This window comes from Muscardinus avellanarius (genome assembly GCF_963383645.1).
Source record: "Muscardinus avellanarius genome assembly, chromosome: 8".
Taxonomy (NCBI): domain Eukaryota; kingdom Metazoa; phylum Chordata; class Mammalia; order Rodentia; family Gliridae; genus Muscardinus; species Muscardinus avellanarius.
In genome coordinates, this window is record NC_137794.1 from 12447796 (window position 1) to 12474272 (window position 26477).

The following is a 26477-nucleotide window of genomic DNA, read 5'->3' on the forward strand; positions in this document are numbered from 1 at the left end:
GTAGCCTATGGCACAGAGAATTCCTTACAACTCTGCTTATAGACACTAACAGTTGGAAATGGAGAGTCGCTCAAGCAGAATCCTACATAATCACCCATTTGGGGTTAGTTTACTTTATTGTGGCTGCTAAAGTGAGCTTGGCTAAACTTGCCACCTTCCATACCAATCTGTTTAGTGAATGTTTTTACTTTCACAGCCCAGCATTTTACTGCAGCTTTTCTGGATCGTGTGGTTTGCACCAGCCAGGGCAATTCCTCTAAAGAATGCGGATTATTTCTAAGCCTGTAATATGACTTTGAATTTATTGTGGAGTTTGGGAAATTGAGAACTCTAGGCTTAAATAATGGAGACATAAATTATTTGAGGTTTGATGGTCATGCGTTTCTTCAAAAACAGATTTTGAATATTTTCTCTGTGCAAGGCCCAAGTAAGGGTTGGAGATAGAACGATAACAAGACAGATTCATGCACCGCCCTGGAGAGGCTTCAAAAATACACTAACCAGTAAAATATAGATTAAATGGTCTCTTAACACTAAAATCTTTCAATCAGACTATCAATCTATCTAAAATATCTTCAATTAATTTATTGGACACTGAATGCTCTTTCCTCTTCAATTTTTTTATTTTAGTTTCTTCCTTCCTCTTTTCCTTCCTTCTTTCCTTTCCCTCCCTCTCTTCCTCCTTTCCTCCTTATTTCCTTCCTTCCTTTTATTTTATTTTATTATTTTTGTTTTGGCACTGGGGATTGGATGCAGAGGCATTCTACTTCTGAGACGTACCTCCGGCCTCAAGTTATTTATTTTTATTTTGAAGCAGGGTCTTACTTAGTTGCAGATGGCCTCGCTAGTTTGCCGAGGCTGGCTTGAACCTGTCATCCTCTTGTTTCAGCCTCTGAAGTACTAGCATTACAGTTATGTGCCACTGCATTTGGCTCAAATTCTAAGTTTTCTAAAAATGTTTCCCTGCATAGTTGGCAATAGATTCTTCCATGTACTCCTTCATTTAAGGTTTCTCTTATTTTCTACTTTTTTAAATAAAAAATTTAATTACCAACTGGTATGTGTTGAACGTGTACTAATTGTACAGAAGGGAGAGGAAGACTCTAGTGTCCTGTCTTTATTTAACAGAATAGAGGAGACCGACAATAAAAAGCTATAATGTGATTTTTAGGTTCTAGGAAGGAGTTGCATTAAAAAGAAGTCAACAATTCAACACCTGTTTATTTTGGACCTAAAAGTAGAAAAGCTAGATAATGACATATACTATTAAGATGTGCATTTAATAAGCCCTTTCATGCTTTAGGCACTTAATATATTTCATGTAACTTGTGAGGCTCTGTAAAGATGATGAAAGAGATATACAGAAAGCTAAGTCATTGCCAAGATCCCAGAACTGTGAAGTGACATTGCCAGGATTACCCTCATGCCATCTGTTCCTGGAGTCCATAACCTTTACTTTTCTGCACTACGCCATTGCAGGTCATCTATCCCCAGCTATCAGAAGTTGCCCACTGTCCTGGGACGTATGGTGTCTTTCTTCAGGGATGCTTCCCTTCTTTATTATCAAGCTTAAGCATCTGGCATGTTCTGAGTGAGTAATGAACAGTAAGGAGATATCACAGATGCCAGCACACAGCAGAAACTTGAAGAGACATTGCATATTCCGCTCAGCTTTCTGACGCTTCCCTCATCTTAAATGGCAGATCCAAGGGGCACCCTGGGCTCAGCCTGGAGCAGAGCCACAGCCGAAGCTCAGAGCTGATGTGGATCAGATTAGTACAGTTGTGTCTCACAACTGTTGTTGCAAACCACATACTGTTTTATTATTATTTTGTTTTGTTGTGTTATGTTTTTACAGCAGGACAATCCAGTGAAAACTGACCAACTCAATAATGGGTACCAGGAAATGGGAGACCACAGTAACAAAAACGCCATAAAATATGTAACATTGGCTTAGTGGGTAGATGGAAATTACTGAGAAAACTCACTGGGATCAAGAAAATCACCATGCATGTTTTATAGTGATTCATATTTGTTGAGTTTTGTTTGTAGTTAAAAACACAAATAAACTTTTCTACTGGTTCCACTTACAAAGTCATAAAAATAGGAGGGTTCTTTAGTCAGGCATTGTGGTGCATGTATGAGATTCCAGTACTTGGCAGCTTGAAACCAAAGGATCATAGGTTCCAGACCAGCCTCAGCAACTTAGCGAGACCTTGTTTCAAAATAAAAACTAAAATGGACCGGGAGTATAGCTCAGATATAGAATGACCCAATGGTTCAATCCCAATACCAGAAACAAAACAAAATAAAAACAAAGGGAGGGGGGAACATCTTTGCAAATATAAGGGGAAAGAGAACTCTGAAATTATGCAAATTTAGGGTTAGATAAAGCAAGAAAGCACTGCTCATATCCAGTCAGTGAAAGATGATCTTAAAAAAATGATTTGAATAATAAGGGTTGAATAAATTATGTCAACAGAACAGAATAACACCATGGTTTTCCACAGGCCTGATAAACTCAGCCTACAGGCAATAAATTTAGAGAAGAAAAAGCATGCATCGCTTAATAACTGTGGCATTTTTAAGGTACAATGCACCAAATACAAGGGCTGAACCATATCCTTTGTATAGTTATTAAGCCATTACGTGCGTGTTGGTGATTTCCTTCAAGTCACCAGGGTTCAACTTAAGTTATCAGATGTTACAAGCCTTGCCTCAGATACCACCCATTGCTATGGATCCCTGTGCTTCAATTACTAAGGTGATTTTCACCCGCATCTGACTCTGCTCTTTCTCTAGACTGTATTGGTCAGTCACAAAGACCGAAGCTTTGAGGTTCTTGTAAGAAAGGTCTGCAGAAGCTTTTACTGACATAGCAGAACAATCTAAGTCAGAGTTATGAACAGGTTTTAAACTCCTAAATTCTACCTGATTCACCCTCCTCCCCTCCCCTCCCCCACCCCTTCCTCCTCTTCCTCCCTCCTCCTCCTCCTCCTCCTCCTCTTCCTTCTTCTTCTTCTTCTTCTTCTTCTTCTTCTTCTTCTTCTTCTTCTTCTTCTTCTTCTTCTTCTTCTTCTTCTTCGGTGCTGGGGATGGAACTTAGGAGCATTCTACCTTCAAGCTACACCCTGGTCCATTTTGTTATTTACTTTTGACAGAGTCGCACTATGTTGTGGAGAGCCTCAAGAGGTCGCTGAGGTTGACTGTCAACCTGAGATCCTCCTGTCTCTGCCTCCCAAGTGCTGGGATTGCAAGCATGAGTCACCACACCTGGCTTATTTTTGTTTTGAAACAAGATCTCACTAAGTTGCTGAGACTGGTTTCTAACCTGTGATCATCTTGTCTACGCCTCCCAAATACTAAATCAGAAGCACCTACCCCCCCATGCCAGCCCAGCTCTGCCTGATTATTCATTTAGCCTTCAAAAAATACAATCTTTGAAGTGGGAGATTTGACCAATGTGTTAAAATGTATAATATAAATCTTATAAGAAATCTAGTCCTTGAGACCTAAAGTCTCGGGAAACTTTAAAGGAAATTTTATTTACTATTAATAAAAAATAAAAAAGCACAATTAGGTGACTACTGGACAAAAAAAATAAGTAAATAAGTAAATAAAAAACAAAAAACAAAAAGCAACACTCAGTCATTACATTTTTTTTAATTGTGCATTGTAGTCATATATCAATCACATTGGAGTACAAGACTTGAGAGGATATACAAGCACACATCATCTAATTAGCCCTCATCCAGCCCCCATCCCATTCCCTCTCCCTCCCTCAATCCCATGCTTGTTTGGTGATTAACTTTGATACATTTGTTTATGTACCTCCTGAGTTTTAAAGAGGCTCCATCCTCCCCTATTCCATACCCTCTGATTGATCACCTTAGTTGCTTCACTATAGGGCCCTTTCTATAGCTCGATCTCTTCCTGTTGCCCCTTTCCTCCTAGTTATTGCTGATTAGGGGAAGCATCTGGCTTATATTTTCTGCGATATTTCTCTGTGCATGCCGAGTTGCAAGTACCGATCCCACTCTTGACGGCCCCAGTACTGGCCTGGCTACCCGGTGGACTGATCCAGACCTCGCTGGCTCAAGCAGCGGCCTTGCCTCATGGGAGGCCCCGATTCTGGTCTCGCTGGCCCCGACACCAGCCTAACCCCTCAGCTGGCTTCAATCCCGGCCTCGGAGGCCCCAGTAGTGGCCTTGACTCATGGCAGGCTCCAATGCCGGCCTCACTGGCCCCAGCACTGGCCTAACACTTTGGCAGACTCCAATCCCGGCCTCGGAGGCCCCAGCACCGGCCTTGCCTCACAGCAGGCTCCGCTGCCAGCCTCGCTGGCCCCAGCACCGGTCTAACCCCTCAGCAGGCTCTTATCCCGGCCTCAGAGGCCTCGGCACTGGCAGTCATTATGTTTAAATTTTGGTTAAAAATGTAAAGTCTTTAAGGTGGGACTTAAGATACTCCCTAAATACCAGGTTTTTTTTTTTTTTTTAAAGTGGTACATTATAATTGCACATCTCATTAGAAAGTCAAGACCCATTTCCACAGCACAGGTATCATTATTTTAAAGGAACAAATAACTCTTTTCTGAGCATGTTATGTTGGCTTAGTGTATTCTAAAATTTTGTTTTTAAGCACATCTTAAAGAAAACACAATTTATTCAAAGTTTCCTACCTGCCGGCACCAAAGTTTGCGAAATATTTGCAGATAAGCCAACACCATAAGACACAGCGGTGCCATGTATGTCACCAGAAAGAAACAGATGTGATACATCTTGGGGTAGATTTCACCTGGAATGAAAGTCAAAATAAAAATTCACATTAAAATTGATTTTTAACATATAAAACATATAGTTCTGTTAAGATTCCTCCTTCAAAATATAAGTGTATCTTCTTTATGATTTCATTAGCATATCATGTACATAAATGGAAAGTAATTTATAATATTTAACTGCTTACCTTGACTCAGAATATGTGCATATCTACACTAGATATGAAGTTTTAATTTCACTTAATGTACTCATAGAGAAATAACAATTAGCTATTACTTAATTGGTGCTAAATATCATAGTCTATCTAAAATAAAGTGTTCAGTTATCAAAAAATCCCTTATTTGGCTTGTTGATAAACATTAATTTATATTTTCTTATACTTGCATTTTCAAAAAAGAATGTGATTTGATAAAAACCTAATGGCTAAATCTTTGGTTAAAAGGAGAATGAAATATATACTCAATTGATTCCTCTTCATTACAATAGAAATTCCCTGATCAGGAGCACAGGTATAATCCCAGTACTTAGGAGGCCAAGATAGGAGGATTGCAGGTTCGAGGACAGCACAGAGTATATTAGTAAGATACTGGCTCCAACTTAAAAAAATAAAAAAGAAAAAATACAGGTCTATGGCTCTGGGGTATAGCTAAGAGGTAGAGAACACCTGGCTTGAATCCCAAGCACTATAAAGAAAAACACCAAGCCGGGTATGGCGGTGCACGCTTGTAATCCCAGCATATGGGAGGCCATGGGAGGCCAAGATAGGAGGATCCCGGTTCGCGGACAGCCTCAGCTACTTAGTAATTTAATGAGACCCTGTTTCAAAACGAAGAATCAAAAATAGGGCAGGGGTTGTAGTTCGGAAGTAGCCCCTGGATTCCATCCCCAGTACTGAAAAAAAAAAAGAAAAAGAACAAAACAACAGAAGAATATAAGTTCCTTGAGAAATGGGCAGCTATTTCCAGTTGTATTTCCAAATACAAATGTGGAAATTTTTGGAAAAATAAATACAATAAACACTTGATGATTTTGGTTTGGCTAGTTCTAAACATAGTACTCCTGTGTGTGTAGAAGGATACAATCAGGTACTTTCTTGAAAATGAGAATTTTGGAGCTTTGTAGAGTTACTTTTTATAGATGTTTTCTTTTTTATACTCATTTATTAGAAATAAATTCCTGTAGGGTTATAGTGATTTTAAAATTCATCTTAATCCTAAATACACCAATAATATTTATTACTTCTTTTATGCATTCATTAGATAATGTTAATTAATGGCATTGTGGCTTATTGTTCACGTTTTGACACTTCTAAAATAGACTTATTACTGACTTTCATTTCAATGTTTCTTTTTCAGTGCTGGGGATCTAACCCAGGGTCTTGCATATGCTAGACAATAGTTCTGTCCTATTACTGACTTTTAAATGGTTTAGAAGATGTTTTTCTGATACTAGTATTTGGGTTATCACAGAAGTTGATCCATTTTCACTGTAATGCAAAACAGGAAGAAGTATATCTTACACAGGTTCTAAGGATAGTAAGTCCAATAACTCAATCTAATTCTAATCGAAAGCATGTTTTCATTACTTTAGAAAGGGTCTGAATGAGGAAAGACTGGTTTTGTGAGTCAACTTTGTGATAAGGGCCAAGCACAGTGGTGAACGCCTGTAATCTCAGCATTGGGGAGGCCGAGACAAGAGGATTGCAGGTTCCAGGCCAGCCTCTGCCATTTAGCAAAGTCCACGGCAACAAAACAAGACTCTGTTTCAAAATAAAGGGGTGTAGCTCAGAGGCAAAATGTTCCTGGGTTCAATCTCCAGAATAAAAAAAAAAAAAAACTGATAAGGGCAATTTATAGTCAGAAGTTACCAATAATAACAAATAACATTTACTTAGTAATCATCCATTTAATTTTTACTCAATAAACTTGAAACATGTATTTGAGTTTAATGACCTCCACAGTCTCAGGTTCATAGCTTGCCCAGAGTTGTTGGAGTTTGACTTCTTCCTTCTGAAATTCTTCCTCCTCACCATTTCCTCCACTGTAATCTTCAAAAGGGACAGTAGGGTGTGGGTGCTGCTAGGGTGGGGGTGGGGGTGTCTAAGGGACCAATTTGAATTGCCAATTTTTAGTTTCTCTCTGGCCCAGGAGACACTCACCTACCTCATCAGTTTCCATCTTACTTTCAAGTTTACCCTGCAAAAGAGGCCAGTTACATAAAAAGTGATACAATTCCGGCAGCCAGGCTGGAGCAGTAACAAGTACCATCTCCCTTTGAATTTCTTCAGTGCAAGCTGCATTTGGTGGGTCAAGTTCAAAGGCACGGGGAGGGGGCAGGGGAGGGGCGACCTCAGCACTTCCAGGCACCTGAGGTGGCTTTGAACTTGTATTTGTTTTGAAGAAATTGCCACATGAGCATTCCGCATTAAAAATTATACCTTTGAAGCATACCTAGGAAGCCCTGCTCTTTGCATCAGACTAAACTGAGTGAAGAAAAGTCGATATGGCAGGTAACTGTTTTTAGTACCATCATTATGGTAACAGCTTGGAATTCTGAACAGATGGAAGCCAAAGCTCATTCTGCAGTGGGTATCCTCAGAAATAATTGGGAAAGTAGGTAACTCACTAGCAAATGCATTTTATGTTAATGAACACTCACACGGAGAACCGTTGATCAAGCAAAATTATACTTTTGCTAGGATAGATTTTTTAAGAAGAAAATTATACTAGGTCATTGGAGAAACATGATAGTCTTAAATTCATTTCATGCTTAGAGGCTAAGCTTATTGAAAACTCAGATATGCCTCTGAAAATTTAAGTTGTGTGTGTTCGAAATAACTTTGAAGCCCAGTTCTGCACCTGATAAGCGATATCTTCAATATATTTTATGACATACATAACAGAATGTAGCTACATAAAATCTGTTGCGTGTAAGCACTAGTTTAATTAGAATATAACATTATCAGATGACAACTATTAAATATCTGCCTCCATTGAGGGTAGATACAAGCTAAATAAATGTATTGTAATTAAACTAGTGATTCAGTGCAACAAATTATACATATTTATGTATATAATTTATTATATATTTATATATAATTTATATAAGCATATATACATACATACATATATATTTTGTTGGAATTAGGGAACAAATAAACATCCTGATGTTGCCTTTGAAATCAGAGATTAAAGATTTATATCATATATTAGACAGGCAAAGCTTAATTTTCCTCAGACAAGTTAAGGTCCATTATTCAGCCAACATATTAACCTAACTATCCAAAACAAACATTTCTCCTTCATGCTGTGCTTATCAGTGATTGAGTGGGAAAGTAGATTAAATATAATTTTCCAATATTCAACTTGACTGTTGTTCAAAGTTTATAGGGAAATGCAGTTTACCTGAATCTTTAATATATTTTCTTATTGAAACATTAATATGAATGTTTAAAATGAATGTTTTAGTTAACACACATGTAGAATTAATTAAATAGTTTGAAAGCTTCATAACAAGCCAAATTCTGTAATAATTCTTACTGTCAAGAAGGGCTTCATTATTTTTTCAGACCAGCAAGGAATCATTTTGAATAAGATTCAACAGAAGATACATTCCATATTTTATTTATTTAGTCATCTGTCGATGGACACCTACTTCTGTCGATTCCACTGTTTGGCTATTGTGAAATGCGCTGCTATAAAAATGGATATGCATGTAATCACTGCAGTATTCTGACTTTAATTCTTTTTAAAAAGTCTGCACAATGAGATTTTACTTAGCCATAAAAAGAACAAAATTACATCATTTGCAGAAAAAAACGGAACTAGAAAATGTCATGCTAAGTGAAATCAACTACTCTCAGATAGTCAAGGGTCTTAGTTCTCTGTCATATGTGAAAGCCAGAGAGAAAATAGGGGAAAAATGAGGAGAGAGACCATGTGGAACGGTGCAAGTGACATATACCCAGAGCATGCATGGATGTCCGTATCACAGGGAACCTCACTGAGGTGTAGAATGGCAACGCACTGATAAAAATGGTGTTATGGGAGGAGAAGTACAGGAATGAGGAAAGAAAAAAATTGCAACAAATATAATTGGAGATCACTGCAAATAGAAAAATCTATATAATAAATATGCATATCTTGAAATTTAAAAAAGTAGTGGAAGGGTTGAGGAAAGAGGGTGGAGAAGGAGAACAGGAGAATTGTTGAAGGAAATAGTCCAAGTCATGCTATGTCCTTATGTGAAGCTATCCCCACCAATTTCACTAACTTGTATGGGGTGGCTGGGAGAGGGTTGAGAAATGCATCCGGGGTTGCGTGCAGGTATGTTTGCACTACTTTGAACCCCAATGTGATGAATAATTACAATGCACCAATAGGATAAAAAGGAGAAATATTACCAAACCTCAATGTTTCGAGCGGTGTTTGGCAGAGAGGACATGCTCATTTGATTAAGGAATGGTGAGATGATTATTTCTTTGAGTTTACAAAAAGTTACTTTCTTCTAATAGAGTTTATCCTGCAGAACCATGGATGTATAAATGGAGCCATCAAGAGAGTGTGGGCAATTTTATGGAAGAACTTTTTAAATTACAGAAGCGCAAACAGATGCTGCTGACATAGTGAAGGTATGCAAAGGCATAGCTTACACACCACTAGAATAAGTAGCATTGGTACACTATGTGTTCTTAGGGGTTAGATGTATCCACCTGAATACGTGGTTATGGTCTTTTCTTTGAAGAAACTATGGGCATAATAAAATGATCCATCTAATAATTGCTTATCAATTATTGATTATGTATTTTAGTAATATTTCCATTAGGAGATTGTTCTTGCTTATTTTTCATCACAGAAGCAACAGCATTTTCAGAACTTTCTCCAAAGCAATTTGATAGAGATGGATCAACCACCACATCACTTTTCTGACTCTTTCTTCGCTACAATATTGGTTGTAGGATATTTATAATATCACTGTCCTCTTTCACAATTAAATTATTGATTACATTTGGAGAAAGATAAGAAATAAGATAAGAAACACAAATCATGAATTAATCCCAAATGGAAGATAATCTACTTTAGAGTAAATGCCTTAAAATTGACTTAAATGGTATTAGGCTTTTAAAGATGTTTGAGTTTTAGAGAAGTGACATGATAAAATATGATTTCCTATGTTTATGACTACCACACATACGCAGAATTTTAATATTTTAAATTGACGTTATTATAAATAGCCTAATGAACTGGATTCGTGTTATTTAAAAATCATTATAATAAAACATTTAATGAACAAAATGATTAAAACATGCTTTGAATTATTTTATACTTCTCTAGAAAACATTACATAATTAGCAATTTTATTAAACATTTAAAAAGCTAATTCATAATCTTTACTAAGTCTGATTTTATGCATGATCAACTCAATTCAAAATCACTTATGTTTGCTCTTTATATGCATGTAACTAATTGTGGGACTATTAAAATTTACTTTCAAATAGTTTTTTTAAGTGATGTCTAAAGGCTGAGTATCTAATTTTAGGTATTCAACAACTCTGTGTGTGTGTGTGTGTGTGTGTGTGTGTGTGTGTGTGTTTGTGTCTAAGGATTGTGCCCAAGGATACTCTACCCTTAAGCTACACTTTCCAGATCTTGTTATTTTTTGTTTTGAAACAGGGTTTCAAAACAAAAAGGGCTGGGTGTGTAGTTTGGAGTCAGAATGCCTCTAGGTTCAAACACAGTAATACACATATGTGTAAACCCAGTAACACACACACACACACACACACACACACACACACTCTCTCTCACAAATGTTACTTGAGTACTAAATAAATGGGACTTAAGGCATAAGAAATATATCTACCATTTGGGACCTTCCATTCATTTTATTTTAACTGCACTATTAAAGGAAAAAAATTAAAAAATAAAGATTATCCAGAAAAAAAATAGCAAACAAATTACAATATTAGAACAAAAGGGTAAATCTCAATAAAAAGATATATTTGACCATGTCAAATTACATTATATTGGGGTTATATTTAAAATTAGGAGAATTTTTGTTAATGCAATTCATATTATAATAGATGAAATAACCCCAATATCTTTTTAAATTGCTCTTGCTATAGTGAATTCATATGCTTAACTTATCAGCTATTGACTTTTTCTTCTCTTAGTTTTCAAGAAAAGCAGAAAGTTAGAAATTATCTTATATTCAAAGATTCAAATATTTAAAAGTGACATATCTTTAAGTGCCCTCTGGAACACTCTGCTCTTTTATACGTCTTTCTGGTAAACTTTCACTTTCCTAATGTTTCTCTTTCCTAAATATGAGCTACTGGGATACATTCGTCTGGAAGAAGTGAGATTGTTTCTTCATACTTCATGAGATAATTTTGTGAGTTCTGAATGCTGTGCTGAAATGTGGAGCTATTTCTGTCATTTTTTGCTGTGCTTAAATTTACACTAGCACCAGTGATGGACAAGCTCCCACTCTTAACAAGTTTTGAACCCACAGAGCATGAGGCCTATGAACATTTGTATACTTAAATTTTACTATCATACATGTCAAATGGAGAAATATAAATTATCCATAATGAATATAATTCTTAAATCAGATGATAATTATCTCTGTGATATTAACTGAGAAAACCAATTTGGATACTTTGACGCAGAGAACAGGATAGGTTCATGTACTAACTTCTAGTAATGTTGCCAGGACATGTTTCCTGGACATAGTTTTAAAATAGAAAAAGCAAGTTATATTAGAAGCCTATCAGAGAACCTGTTACTTGAAACAATATAACACTGAACCACCTTATAATACGCTGATCGTTCCAGACTATATTTTTGGATTTGTTTTCTTGAGTGATTTTTGCTGTTGTTATTTCAGAAAATCTAAAGAAAACTAACACCCAAGTCTGAATTGTAGAAAATGCTCCTCCGTTTATCCCCTTCCTGAAAAATTATGGAAACTAGAAAATGGTGCGTGTAGTATTTCCAAAGAACTCAGACAGGTGGAGAGATGTTGTGAAACTGTTTTGAGTTTCAACTCAGTTTTCACTCATTTGCAAACTTGTATGAACAAAATATATAGTCCCAGGCATACAGTGGCTACACTGATCCAATTTTCAGGTGTCATGTGAATATCACCTCCGGGGCCATGATGTACTTACCTCCCCACCGCTCATCGCACACTGTAAAGAGAGTGGTCTTATTGGCTAGTCCGGGGAGCATGGTACTACACTCCATGACGATGGCTTGAGGAATCATTATGATGCAGGAGACGATCCAGATGATGATGATGCTATTTCGGGCCCGCTTGGCTGTGCTCTTGAACATCAAAGGGTGGCAGATCGCATACCATCGATCCAAGGCAATGCAGCTGAGCGTGAGGACAGACACGGACACTGACACAGTCTAGAGGAGAGAACAGAGTTCGGGAGAAGCACCAGGCGTCAAAGGATCGCTCAGTAGATTTACCAGAGTAGAGTCACTGATTCTTTTGGAAGCGCTATTTGCATACCCAGTTTAGAGCAACACAATTCACAGTAGTCAAATGATCAACTCAGGTGTCCATTAACGGATGAATGGACAAAGACAAGGTGCTACAAACACACAGTGAAATTTTACTCAGCCGTGAAAAAGAACAAAATTACGTCATTTGTTGTGATACATAACTTAAAAATACCAATAAACGTATAAAAATACAAATAAGAAAGTAAGGTGGACACAGCAAAAAAGCAAATTCAAGGTCAATACAAAAATTCATGCAAGGGATATCTATTTTAAGAAAAGCTCTGTAAGCTGGGTGTGATGGTGCACACCTATAACCCCGATACTTGGGAGGCTGAACCAGGAGGATAACAGGTTTGAGGTCAGCCTTAGCAAATTAGTGAGGCCCTCAGAAACTTAATGAGACCCTGTTTCAAAATAAGAATCAAAATAGGGCTGAGGGTGTAGTTCAGAGATAGAATGTCCCCGAGTTCAGTCCATAGCATCAGATGAGTAAAAAGAAAGACTATATAAAAAAATAAATGTATAACTAGCATTAATATCACTATATTACTCTCATTTTGTTTTGCAATTTTTCCAGTAAGAAGGGAAATCATATCCTTAAATGGGAAGAAAAAGGAATGAAATTCATTCATAACTCAGAAGTAGAGAATCCTTTTTCACTTAAAGAAAATAATATAACATGTCTGTCTTTTAAATTTGTCATGTAGAGTCAGGCGTGGTGGCAGATGCCTATAATTCCAGTAATTGGAAGGCTGACACAGGAAGGTCGCAGGTTCAAAGACAGCCTCAGCAACTTAGCAAGGTTCTTAGCAACTGGGTGAGGACCTATTTCCAAATTAACACTTAAGAAAGAATTGGTCTTAGGGAATAGCTTGGAGGAAGAATACCCCTGGGTTCAATCCCTACAACCACACACACACACACACACACACACACACACACACACACATAAATTAATACTAATTATCATTTAGGATTTTGGTTGAAATTAATTATCATTTAGGATTTTGGTTGAAATTACATTTAATTAGCATATGTGAGTTACGGGTGCCTCATTTCATATTTTCAAAAGACAAGGGATACTCTAGTTAATTTCTAATATGCTACATACAAAGAATAGCACGAGCCATCTTCATGAGAATTCTGAATATTGGCCTTCTTATTATGATTTCCTCACTGCCATCCTAAGCAACTTGGTTCCAGCTACCAGATTAGGTTCATCCAGTCCTGATGTCAAAATAGATAACACCACCAATGATTCCTTAACTTGGAACTTTAAAGAAATAATAAATAAACATTTTATGCCTGCCTATGTTGTCATAGTCACTCTGTATAATTGTGTTTTATGTCTTCTTCTATCCTGGATGACACACTGCACTGGTTCTGATATCACTCTAAAATTCTCCTTTAAGATAGAAAACCCTTCTTGCCTCTCAATTTATTTATCAGTGTTTCTACTTTCTTCTTAGCACTTGGTACCTGGTGAATTATTATTTACTTTGCTTAGTTCTGTGTTTCTCAACTGTTAACAAAACTCTATTGCAGAAGAAAGTGTTTTTGCTTTTCCACAGCTATGACTTTGAGACCTGACCCAAAATTTAATATGTATTATGTACTTAAATATTTCTATGTTGCAAAGTCTCAATCTAAGGTAATAGATGTGGTATAAATAAGCTTTCTCTCTTTTTTGTTCCTAGCTGTATTGATCTCCCAATATGTAGCAAGGCCAGATATCTTTGCTTCATTCATTAGGAACTTTCCTGTTAATGCATTTTGCATGGATATAAGTGAGTGGAAGGGATCTAAGATTCTGTGCATAACAGAAAAGAAAAAGTTGGAAGGGAGCTTTCCAATAAGTATCAAGGTACCGCTCTCTTGTCACTTTCCCACCAGTGATCTGTATAATGTTGGGTCACTCACTTCCATCCTAAGTGATCACTCACTTCCATCACTTTATAGTTTAGGCGATGTGTATGTTCCTTTTAAATAAAGGAAATCAGCAAGATGTGATTCCTATCAACTTTGACTCTTTTACATTTCTTTGGGAGAGACAGAGAATGTAGTTAGAATCAATTTGGGGGCCAGTTTCCGCAGCATGCATTTCCTCTCGCTCCCTGGGTGATCTTGGGTAATCTATTTAACCTCTAGTTTTCAGTTTTTTCCTCTGTAAGATGTGGCTAATAGTGCCCAAACTTGGAGTTGTAAAGAGAATTAGTTGAGATATAAAATGCTTAACCCAAAGCTGCCAGATAAATGTTGTGCTTGCTAATACTTATTATCATAATAATGTTAATTACTGTTAATTTTTTTTTCATTCTGGAGCCTAGAATTCTAGATTTCAATTGAATAAAAGGCTGCATTTCAGGAAAGAACAATCACAGAAAATTTCAAGTAAAAGCCTAAGTTTGCTAAATTTTCAGCCAATTCCATTCTTAGTTCAATTTTCATGGGCTGGGTTTAGGTTGGTTGATGATTCCTGAGAATTTTTTTGTGCTTGCTACAGTGTTTTCAATTCTCCTTTTCCTCAAACTATTCTCACTCCTTACCTGTGCCTACCAGTCCTTCCCTGAAGATAAGCCAAGCACCAACAGCGCCTCGATTGCATTACTCACCCAGGAACTGGACTATGGCAGTCTTGACTGGCATAGTTGTCTGTTCCTAGCTACTGTGTCAGGGCTATTATTTATCCTCTTTTGCAGTAAGAAGTGTGAGATATTCATCAAGGCTTAGTAAATTATTATTCATGAATTAGGATCAACCTGGATGAGTGAAACTGAGTAGCGTGGTTCAAACTCAAATGTCATTTTTAGTATTTACCATCATTGTTAGATAGGATAGTGTTGGGAGCTGTCTAGACCTGAACAGCTGAGATTATCATCTTGGACCGGCTCGGCTGTGTACACAGTACAAATTGGATGGGATTTGTCTAAAGAAGATAGACTTCCAAGGGACCTGATGATATTGATAGGAGTGTAGACTTCGATGTCTTCTCCATCTACCAGTGATGCTTAACCATGTCTTCCCCTAGGCTTGTCCCATGACTGCTTTTCTGTCTTTCCTTATCTTGACCCATGATAATTTGCTGGCTTCTGTGTTTAATCAGATTTTAAGATGCCTTATTTAAAATCTTCTATAAAAGAAAAGTGCTGGCTTTAGGAGGACAGGAGATTCTCGGGACCACCTTTTCATCTGCCTCTAATATTAAATATTAAATATAATAATTCTCTCTAAATGATAATTTCTGACTCTGTATCATTTCATGGGAGAGATTCCAATCAGCACCAGCTTTCAGTAGCAGCTTTCCATAGCAAGAACACAGAACAAGTAGTGTCCACTAGAGTTAGTCTATTGATGTCAACTCCCTTGAAAGCTGACATCAAGTGCCAGGAGTTGATCCAAGGACAGTGCCTTCTCTGGTGTGCATCAAAGCGATCAAATGTACTGTGGGCATATCTCAGTTGAATCCACAAAATCTGACAGAATTCACTGAATGCACTCTTGACAATTAGTTATTTAATATTACTTGTTTCAATATCCATATTTTCAGGTATATAGGACACATTAGTATACAATCAGCATGCCATTTATAAGATTTTATTTTATTTATTTATTTTTTTTTTTGGTGGTACTGGGGTTCCTGGAAGCCCTTCTACCTCTGGGCTACACTCCCAGACCTATTTTATATTTTTGAAACAGGGTCTCTTATGCCAGCGCGGCTGGCTTCGAACCTGCGCGATCCTCCTGTCTCTGCCTCCCAAGCGCGGGGATTACAAGCGTGCGCCACCACGCCCAGCCATTTACAAGATTTTAAGGGGATATAAAATTTCATCTTCTTATAAGTGATTCTAAACGAGAGCTTTGTTATTGCTTTCTGCTTCTAGATGTGTACATCTGGTTATCTTTTTCAGTTACATTCTGATATCAGCTCATGTCATTCAATATCAAGTCACTCGAGAGATGGATCTCGTACTGATGATGAATTCTGTGAATGTATAAGATCATGCGAACAGCTTACGCCTTTGGGTTCTTGGTCTTTCACATGTGCTATGGCACCCTGTGCACAGTGTAATGCTTGGAAATTTCCTTTAATAGAAAGGGACTCTGTTTCATGCTAGAATGTAGCTATGCAAAAATTACCTAAAAAATATGACAAGTAGCAATGAAACTTTGCCAAGCCACAGACTTGTGTAATAGTCACTAATAGATTTGGAAGGTGGTTAAATAGAAGTGAGGACCAGGGAAAGCCTGCCTGACCACCCAGCATGCACCACCTCTATCTCATTTGGGTTTTGATCTTTTCCTGGCATGTTCTATACAGGGCCTCTTCAACAGTTTCTTTTTAAAAAAATATGTTTCTGAAAAAGTAGCCAATTGCTTCTGTCAGTGAGTGAAATACGTGCTCATTTTCAGTCGATGGCCCAATAAATGTTAATGGTCTTGGAATTATAGAATTATTAAAGATCTAAAGGGGTCATTTTAATTATTCAGCAAAGTTTTATTACATTTGTGAGATTATAAAGTCATCCGAGCATTTGCCAAAGTGTTACAGTATATCACTCATAAATCTAAAGGTTGTATTGTATTTAGGATAAGAAGAACATATAAATCATAGCAAATTAGTATATGCCCAATGAATCTTAAGTGCAGCCAAATAATTCTGAAATGTGACTGAGCATTATGTAATATGTTTTAAAATATTAAGTAGGACATAAATATTGTGTCAGGGATAAAGTCATTAGTTTCAGAATATCACAATGAAGGGAAAACTACTCAAATTTGAACAATAGACGTATTGTCCATTAGCACTGTTCATTACATTTGGGAAAAGGAAAAAAAGCAATAAATGTTAAGAATTTTAAAACACTAATTTTTTAAAATTATGTGTGTGTGTATGTGTGTGTGTGTGTGTGTGTGTGTGTGTGTGTGTGTTCAGTACTGGCAATTGAACCTAGGGATATGTTATCTCTAAGCTCTAACTCCAGCTTTATTTTATTTCTTATTTGGAAACCGAGTTCTACTAAGTTGATGAAGGCCTTACTAAATTGCTGAGGTTGAGTTCAAACTTGCCATCCTTCTGTCTCAGCCTCCCAAGTAGTGGAATCACAGGTGTGCATCGCCACAGCCATCTCCTATTATTACTTTTTAAATAATTGCATTAGTACATTATGATTGTGCACAATAGTGAGGTTCAATGTGAGGCAGACAGACATGCACACAGCTCTCAGTGTAATTCCTCCCACACCCCATCCCATTCCCTCCTTCTTCCTCCCTGCACCTGTTAGTAAAGTTGGTATTAATAATCTCATATATTGCCTAGTGTTATTTGAACTCTTTCTTTCCTCAATCCTCCTCTTTTCTTTTCTGGATGCCCTCCCACAATTCATTTCCTCTATTCCACAGATCTCTCTCCACATTATTTAAAATCCCTTGTTTCCTCTTTTCTCTCTAGTTTCCACTTTTGATAGAAAACGTATAGCCTTTAACTGTCTAAGACTAGCTGATGTCAGTGTAATATTCTTTAGTCTCATCTATTTTTCCTGAGAATGACATAATTATTTTTTCTTTTATGGCTGAGTAAAATTCCATTGTGTATATATACCATATTTTTGTTATCCATTCATCTTTTGATGGCTACCTATGTTGGTTCCATAATTTGGCTATTGTGGATTGTGTTGCTATAAAATGGATATACACTTATCACTGTAGTATTTTGACTCGAATTCTTTTGGAAACATACAGTAAAGTGTTATAGTTTGCTAGGTCATATGGTGGCCCCACTCCTAGTTTTTCAAAGAAAAATCTCCACAGTGGTTGAATTAATTTGCAATTTCACCGCCAGTGGGGACCTCTCTTCTCACTCTGCTCTCCACTTCAGTTACTGGTTCATGGAGAGAACATGAAGTGCTCTCAGCCCATATAAGATTCTGCACAACTAAATCCATTCTAGAATTTAATAGAAGGATTCCTGACAATTACTCCTGGGTGATCATTGAAGCTAAAAGAAATAAAAGTTTTCTGGAAGTACCAAAAAAGTGATGAAACATTAGAATTCTCTGCTTCTTATGGTTTTCCCAGTGTTCTATGCAAACACCATCAAAGTTATCCATCTCATCAATTTTTGTTCTAAGGATGTTTTTCTTTGCTATTCCTTGTACTATTTTCTCTCTCTCTCTCTCTCTCTCTCTCTCTCTCTCTCTCTCTCTCTCTCTCTCTCTCTCTTTCTCCAGCTCAATCTACTAAAAACCAATTCATGTATTTTAGCAGAATTACCCAAGCTAATATTGTAGTTAAAATAATCTATGCATGGATCTTTTTATTTCTTTTGAGTTTTCACTATTTTATAAATTATGTCTGTCCTTAAAAATTATCACTTTTATTTGTTAGAGGTCATAGAAGAACCACTGAACTGAAAACTCCTTAGAATACTTGAGTTACAAAGGACTAATCAATATAATTTCCAAAATGGCTATTTATGGTCTCCTTTAACTATCTTCAATCAGAAACCTATTTTCCCCCCTGTAAATATTATGATCACCACTGGGAGACTGAAGAAAGTAAGATGATAGGTGAAAAAAGACTATGAGAAGAAAGAGATAGCAGCCACCATTTCACTCTTTGTCTTCTTCCTAAAGGGAATACCTCCCTTTGAGTGATATGGTTGTGGCTCCTATCTTGGAAACTTTCCTTTATTCCAAAGATTTTAGATCTGTAAGAACAACCAGAGAATTTTGTTCTTAATTTCTTATATGGTAAGTAGATATAGAAAAATTGCCTTCACTATTGAACCAATAAAATAGCTAGTGATGATACTGATAACTGAGGTTAATCAAGAATATACTGTTTATAAGATCATCAGAAGGTAATCACTGTGCCAAGAGATTTATGCAAATTGTCTATGTGAACTGTCACAACAGCCATATGAGTTCATTAAAATTATTATCCTTTTTTAAAACATGGATTGCAGAGACTGTGTGTGTTTGGCTTGATAGCATACCATCTGTGATTGGTACAACAGAGATTCCAAACTAGGTAGTGTGAGAAAAACACCAAAACCTGCTGACTGTACTACACAGCTCTTTGACCACTCAACTCCTAATTCCTCAGTATGGAAGGAAAACACTTATAAAATCAGGTATCCTCAAGCTGGACGTGGTGGTACACACCTCCCTGTACTTGGGAGGCTAAGACAGGAGGATGCCAGGTTCAAGATCAGCCTCGGCACTTTACCAAACTCTCAGCAACCTAGTGACCTAGTGAAACCCTGTTTCAAAACAGAAAATAAGCTAAGGGCTGGGGGTATAGTTCAGAGATAGTAAGTCTCTGTGTTCAGTCTCCAGTAAAACAGAGAGAGAGAGAGAGAGAGAGAGAGAGAGAGAGAGAGAGAGAGAGAGAGAGAGAGAAGAGATCCACATCCTCAATTATTTGAACAGAAAGAGGCTCAATCATTAATTTTTTTGATGATGGAAAAGCTGGGGATCAAGGGAATCAAATAATTGAGCAATACTGAAAGTAATTTAATAGTTTTTTATTTTATTTTTATCCAGACAACTTGTGTCTCCAGAAATATCTTAAGTATCACCTTCCTTAAGTTTGCCAGTTACTAGGCAAGTATATTTCTCCAAATTATCCATTTATTTACCTGAGGAGCAGGACTATGATTAAAAATATTTTTTTAGTAATTTCTGTGTTTGAACTCCAAAACACATAAAAAGAATTACCTGTAAATAAGGAATCACTTTACAGAGGGACTGTCCAAAGAACCAGGTCTCAGTGATATCAACAACCAGCGTAGCTGGAAGGCAGGTGATGGTCACAAGTACATCAGCCAAAGAAAGGTTGACGATGAAGTAGTTGGTCACTGTCCTCATGTGGTGGTTCTTCCACACTGCCACACAAACTAATTGGAAAATAAAAAAGAAACAGAGAAAATAGGTATCAACTGAGGAATCACTGTGTAGCAAATTAGACTTCTGTAAAGCCAGGCATGGTGATGTCATCACTTCCTCCTGGACAAACACTGGCTAAAACTTGCAGCGGTGGCAGCTTAGCTAACCATGCCCTCCAGAGATCCAGAGTGGTGCTCAACAACTCCATAAGTGAACCCATCATCCCCGTGGGAGAACACAGTGTGATGACCTAGGGACTTGCACAGCCATGAGAAACTTTCTGGGTCTGAGGCTTTGCAGTTTAACCTGGCAAAGGTGGGATGGATTCTGCTGTTGGACATAGCAGAGGCTCAGACAGACTCAGGCTCTACATCAGTGGAAAGTGTGGGAGGAGATCTATGCTTAATACTAAATCCAACTAGTAGGATCTCTGGGATCACCACAGACACCCAATTTTAGTGAAAAGGGAAAAAGTCAGAATAGTCCAGCCCCAGCTGTGGAAAACAGAGACTCTCACATTGAGTTTGGTCTCAGAAACATCCGCCACCTGTACCTACGGAGTCAGGAAGAGACCGAGGTGCTATATCCATGGAAAGCATAGAAGGTGACCTACGCTTAACACTAAATTTAGCTCCATTGATACTGGCCATCTGGCCATCTGCAGAGACTGAGAAAGACTCAGAGACCCAGGATTGAAGCAGGAAAGGTGCTGATGACACTCAGCATCTGCACAGAGAGAGACTGCAGAGGCCCATTTTGCTGAATATCCATGTATTTATAGGTTTGCATTAATTTTTTGTTGTTGTTTCGTTTTTCATTTCTTGTTTTTTTGTGTGTTTATGCTTGTTTGTTTGCTCTTTTCCCAACTCCTCTCCCAAGCTTCTTTCCTTACATACCTACAGTCTTCTCTCCATCCCTTTTTTTTCTTCTTTTCTCTTCTTTGTCTTACATTAAATCCACTTTATATCACAATACTAAATATTCTACATTGGTTACTAGAATACTACTATATATTCATTATCTCTAATCTATACTATATACTACCTTACCAGACTCATACTCTCATTCTATTCGATCCTATTTGTGGCTTTACCTTATTCTTGCATTTATGACTTCACTTTCCTCCTCACTCAATATTCACTGTTGAATACAACACAACTTTCCCTTGGATATACCAGCTGACAACTAAAGACTTAGAGAAATCTATCAAAAGCAACAGATACAAACTTCTGAAATAATGAGAAGGAGGAATAACAGGGAAGCAATGAGCTCCCATAACACCACAGTAACAGAACCTGACAACACAGAATTGCAGAGATCTCCAGAAGGTCAAATCAGGAACGTAACTGTAGAAATAATACAGGACTTCTGAAAAGAATTTAGAGAGAGTTTGAAAGAAATAAAAGATGCAATCATTGAAGTGAAGGCATCGATTCAAACTATCAACAATCTATTAGAACACACGGAGAATAGAATCTTGCTCCTAGAAGATGATTACTCCAAAAAACAATTTGACAGGATGAATTAGACACTAAAGAAATATGGGCCCATTTAAAGAGTTAACCTAAGAATAATTGGCATAAAAGAGGGTAAAAAAGGTGAAACCAAATGGAACAACAATCTTTTCAAGGAAGTAATATCAGAAAATTTTCCAAACATAGAGCAAGAGGTCACTATACAGGTACAGGACACTTATAGAACCAACCCCCTTTAGACAAGATCAAAGAAAAGGTTTATTATGCCACATAATAGTCAAACTGATCAGTGTAGAAGACAAGGAGAGAATTTTTTTGTTTGTTTTCTTTTTTTTAATTTTTTCAGGGGTGGTGTTGGTACTGGTAATTGAACTCAGTGGTAGAGGAGCTCTATCACTGAACTATACTCCCAACCCTTTTAATTTTGTTTGTTTATTTATTTTTAATTTTTATTGGTACATTGTATTTGTACATCATAATGGGATAAAAAAAATCTTGTGTAGACAAACATGCACACATTGCCCAATTAGCCCCTACCCAAACCCCCCCCCCATTTCCTCCCTGTCTCTCCTTCCCATTCTTGGCTTAGTGGTTGACCTCAATATGTTTGTTTAAGTACATCATGTGCTTTGGAGAGTTTCCTTCTTCTCCTCTCCCATCCCCTCAGTTAGGTTGCCTTATTTGCTCCTCTATAGGATCTCTTTTTACATCTAGAGTTCCTCCTATGACCCATTTCAAGGACAGAATCTTAAAGGCAACAAAAACAAAAGACCAAGTGACTTCAGAGGTAAACCAATTAAAATCACTCCAGTCTTCCGAAACCAAGTCATGAAAGCCAGAAGGGCCTGGAGTAACATACTCCAAACTGAAAGAAAACAACTTTGCAACCCAAGATTTGTACCCAGCAAAATTATCTCTAAAATTATATGGAGAAAAAAAATCTTCCATGACAAACAGAAGCTGAAGGAATTTGTGCCTTCCAAACCACCAGAAACTACAAACTAGAGAAAATACTCAGAGAATAACTACAAAGAAGAAAAGTAGTGTCTGGATACAAAATCAGTCTTAAAAAATTAGAAGCTTTTCTGAATACCAACCAAAAATCCACTGAAAAAGAAATACAGAAAATACTTCCACTCAAGATATCCCACAAAAAATGCTTAGGAATAAACTTAACCAAGGAGGTAAAAGATCTCTACAAAGAAAATTATAAAACATTGAAAAAATAAATTGTAGAAGATTTTAAAAAATAAAAAGATCTTCCATGTTCTTGGATAGGCAGAGTAAATATCATCAAAATGGCCATACTTCCAAAAGTGATCTACAGATTCAATACAATACCCATTAAATTACCAAGGTTATTCCTCACAGACACAGAAAAAACAATTCTTAAATTCATTTGGAACAACAAAAGCCACAAAATAGCCAAAGTAATTCTTGACAACAAGAAACATGTAGGAGGAATCACAATATCTGACTTTAAACTATACTACATAACCATAGTAATAAAAATAGCATGGTACTGGCACAAAAACAGATACATAGACCAGTGGATCGGAATAGTAGACTTGCAAACAAACTCATACACTTACAGCCAATTGATTTTTGACAAAGGGGCCAAAGATATATACTGGAAAAAAGAAAGCCTTTTTTCAATAAATGGTGTTTGCAAAACTTGTTAACCATATGCAGAAAAATGGAATTAAACCCCACTTTCTAACTCTGCACAAGAATCAATTCAAGATGGATCAAAGACTTAAAATTATACCGTAGACCTTGAGGCTTCTTGAAGAAGGCATAGGCCCAGCACTGTGACACATAGGTACAGGCAAAAACTTTCTCAACAAGACTTCAAAGACACAAGGAACTAAAAGGCGAATCAATACTTGAGAGTGCATAAAACAAAAGAGCTTCTGTAAAGCAAAGAAAACTATCAAGAACCTCAACAGAGAGCCAGCAGAGTGGGAGATTTTTGCCACCTGCACCTCCAATAAAGAACTAATATCTAGAATATACAAAGAATTCAAGAAACTCAGCACTAAGAAAAAAAATAACCCAATCAAAATGGGCAAGTGAACTAATCAGGAACGTCATGAAAAAAAAAATTCAAATGGCCAATGAATACATAAAAAATGCTTAACATCATTAGCAATCAGAGAGATGCAAATCAAAACTACTCTGAGATTTCACCTAAATCCAACTAGAATGGTAATCATTAAAAACACTAAGAACAAAAAATGCTGGTGAGGATGTGGAGAAGTGGGAAATTTACTACATTGTTGGTAGGATTGCAAATTAGTACAACCACCTTGTAAAACAGTATGGAGGATCCTGAAAAGAATGGTAACAAACTTACCGTATGATCCAGCAATACCACTTCTAGGTATTTACCCAGAAGAATGGAAACCAAACCATCAAACTAATGCATGTGCATCTATGTTCATAGCTGCTTAATTCACCATAGCCAAGCTATGGAACCAGCCCAGATGCCCATCAACAGATGAATTGATTACAAAACTATGGGTATGAACACAATGGAATTTTACTTAGCCATAAAGAGAAACAATTACTTTATTTATAGGTAAATGGATGGAACTGGAGAACATAATGCTAACTGCGATTAGTCAGTCACAAAAAATAAGAAGTTGGATGCTTTCCCTAACATGCAGAAGCTAGGGAGAAAATGGGTTATAGGAGGAACTCTAGATGAAAAAAGAGATACTATAGATAAGCACATAAGATGACCTAACTGAGGGGATAAGAGAGGGGAAGAGGGAAATTCTCTAATGCACACGATGTACATTAATAAACATAAATGGGAATCACGAAGCAAACATGAGAAGGAGGGAGGGTAAAGGAATGGAGTGAGAATTGGGTAAGGGCTAATTGGGTGATGTGTGCATGTATGCCTCCACCATCTTGTACCCCATTAAGATGTATAACTACAATGCACCAATAAAAAATAAAAATAAATAAAAAATAAAATAAAAGCAAGAGCCCTGCTATTGCCAAATACTGACCCGGATGGTTCATGTGCTTGCGTTGTTCAATCCTGGTAACAATCTCAAGGGACCACTTTACCCACATTTTATACGCAAGCACTCATGAACACAAACTGTGGTTACTGGATTTAGCTCTGGGTGAAACAGGTCTTTCCACCACATAGGAGGCCTTCTTTCAGGAAGTGAGGGAACTGTCACAAAGCACTCGTGAATACTGGAACCATATCTTTTTTTCCTTCCTATTACATCTGATGGCCTCAATATCACCCTCAAATCAAACGTTCTTTTCAATATTCCCACAGCTGGTCTCCTCATTACTTTCTGGAACATTCCCAGTTTAAAAGCTGTGCTCTTTACTGAAGGAACAGTCGATTTCTCCTTTTCTATTCTCCATCTGCCTGGTGTATAGAGAGGTTCAACATCACTGGCTCCAAAATGCCATACACCTGTGTTCAGCTACCCGACTCATTGATGGGTTTGCTTTACTGCAAGTATCTGTGATTGTTTCTGGGGTATAATTAACCTGCCAAGGGTGTCACCTAAACACCCAAGTCATACAGTAATTAGTAACCTTATATAGTGCAGAAACAAAAGCACATTTTGTTAAATTTAAGTCACCGCATAAGAATTTCATTTTGACAATTATGTACCATTTATTAAAAGTTTAATGTGCTGAAAATGCGTTTACTGGCCCCTAAGGCTAAAATTGGCTATCAGCTACTAATTAATATAAATTTAATAAAATAACTTAAAGTACTTCACCTCTCCCTCCAACTCCAACAAAGGTGAGCCTTAATTAGATTAAACTATAGTTATTATTTGAAAATTATGATGTTGAATGATCACACACACACACACACACACACCCTAGCAATTGACAACTACATTATCACAGTAATGAGAAAACTGGCAGAGGTCCTATTTTTGCTACTTGGTCCACATATGGCCCAAATGGTGGAAGCTTAGATCTAGAAAAGGGCTTACAATGTAAGTAATTCTCACCTAACTTTTTACTTTACATATTTTGGAGTGTTGTGAAGACAGTTAACACACTGTATTTAATGAATTTTAAAGGAAGGATCTTTTCAGTAACACTTCATCAGTTCTTACTGATGCCCTATACTGAGCACCTTAAATTATTAGTAAATTATTTAATGGCAATAATAGTAAGAAGTGAATGCTATTACCATCCTTTTTCAACAAGTATGTTAACCTACCTAAGAAAAAATAACAAGTAACTACTAGAGCTTGCATTTAAATCAGTGTATATGTGCGCGCACATGTGTGTGTGTGTGTGTGTGTGAGAGAGAGAGAGAGAGAGAGAGAGAGAGAGAGAGAGAGAGAGAAAGAAAGAGAGAGAGAGAGAAAGAAAGAGAGAGAGAAAGAGGGAGAAAGACTTGCTTTTGAACTCAGGAGCATTCTACCACTAAGCTATATTCCAAGCCTTATTTATAGTTTAGTTTAGTTTATCATTTTGCTTTTTTTTTTTTAGTACTTGGGATCAAACCTAGGAATATTCAGTCTCTGAAATACATCCCCAGCCCTCTTTGTTTTTTATTTTGAAACAGGGTCTTGTTAAGTTGCAGAGGGTCTCCCTAAATCCTGAGGCTAGCCTGGAAACTGGAGCTCTCCTGTTTCAGCTTCCCAAGTACTGGGGTTATAGATATGTGCCACCATCTCTGGCCTATTATCTCTTTTTGTTTTCTGTACTGGGAATTGAAAACAGAGTCTTTCTACCTCTAAGCTACATCCCCAGCCCTATTTTTTTAAATAGGGTCTTGCTAAGTTGCTTAGAGACTTTGCTAAGTTGCCGAGGGTTTCC

General features: G+C 37.1%; 1 protein-coding gene across 1 annotated transcript in view; it reads right to left on the reverse strand.

The window, feature by feature from the left end:
• HCRTR2 (hypocretin receptor 2) overlaps positions 1–26477 on the reverse strand; it is a gene marked incomplete at both ends in the record, with an annotated part of 107751 nt that overhangs the window by 16344 nt on the left and 64930 nt on the right. The window contains 3 exons of the mRNA XM_080700181.1: positions 4682–4797; positions 11950–12193; positions 20011–20189. Coding sequence (XP_080556307.1) covers positions 4682–4797; positions 11950–12193; positions 20011–20189 — 539 coding nt within the window. The remainder of the gene's footprint in view (positions 1–4681; positions 4798–11949; positions 12194–20010; positions 20190–26477) is intronic.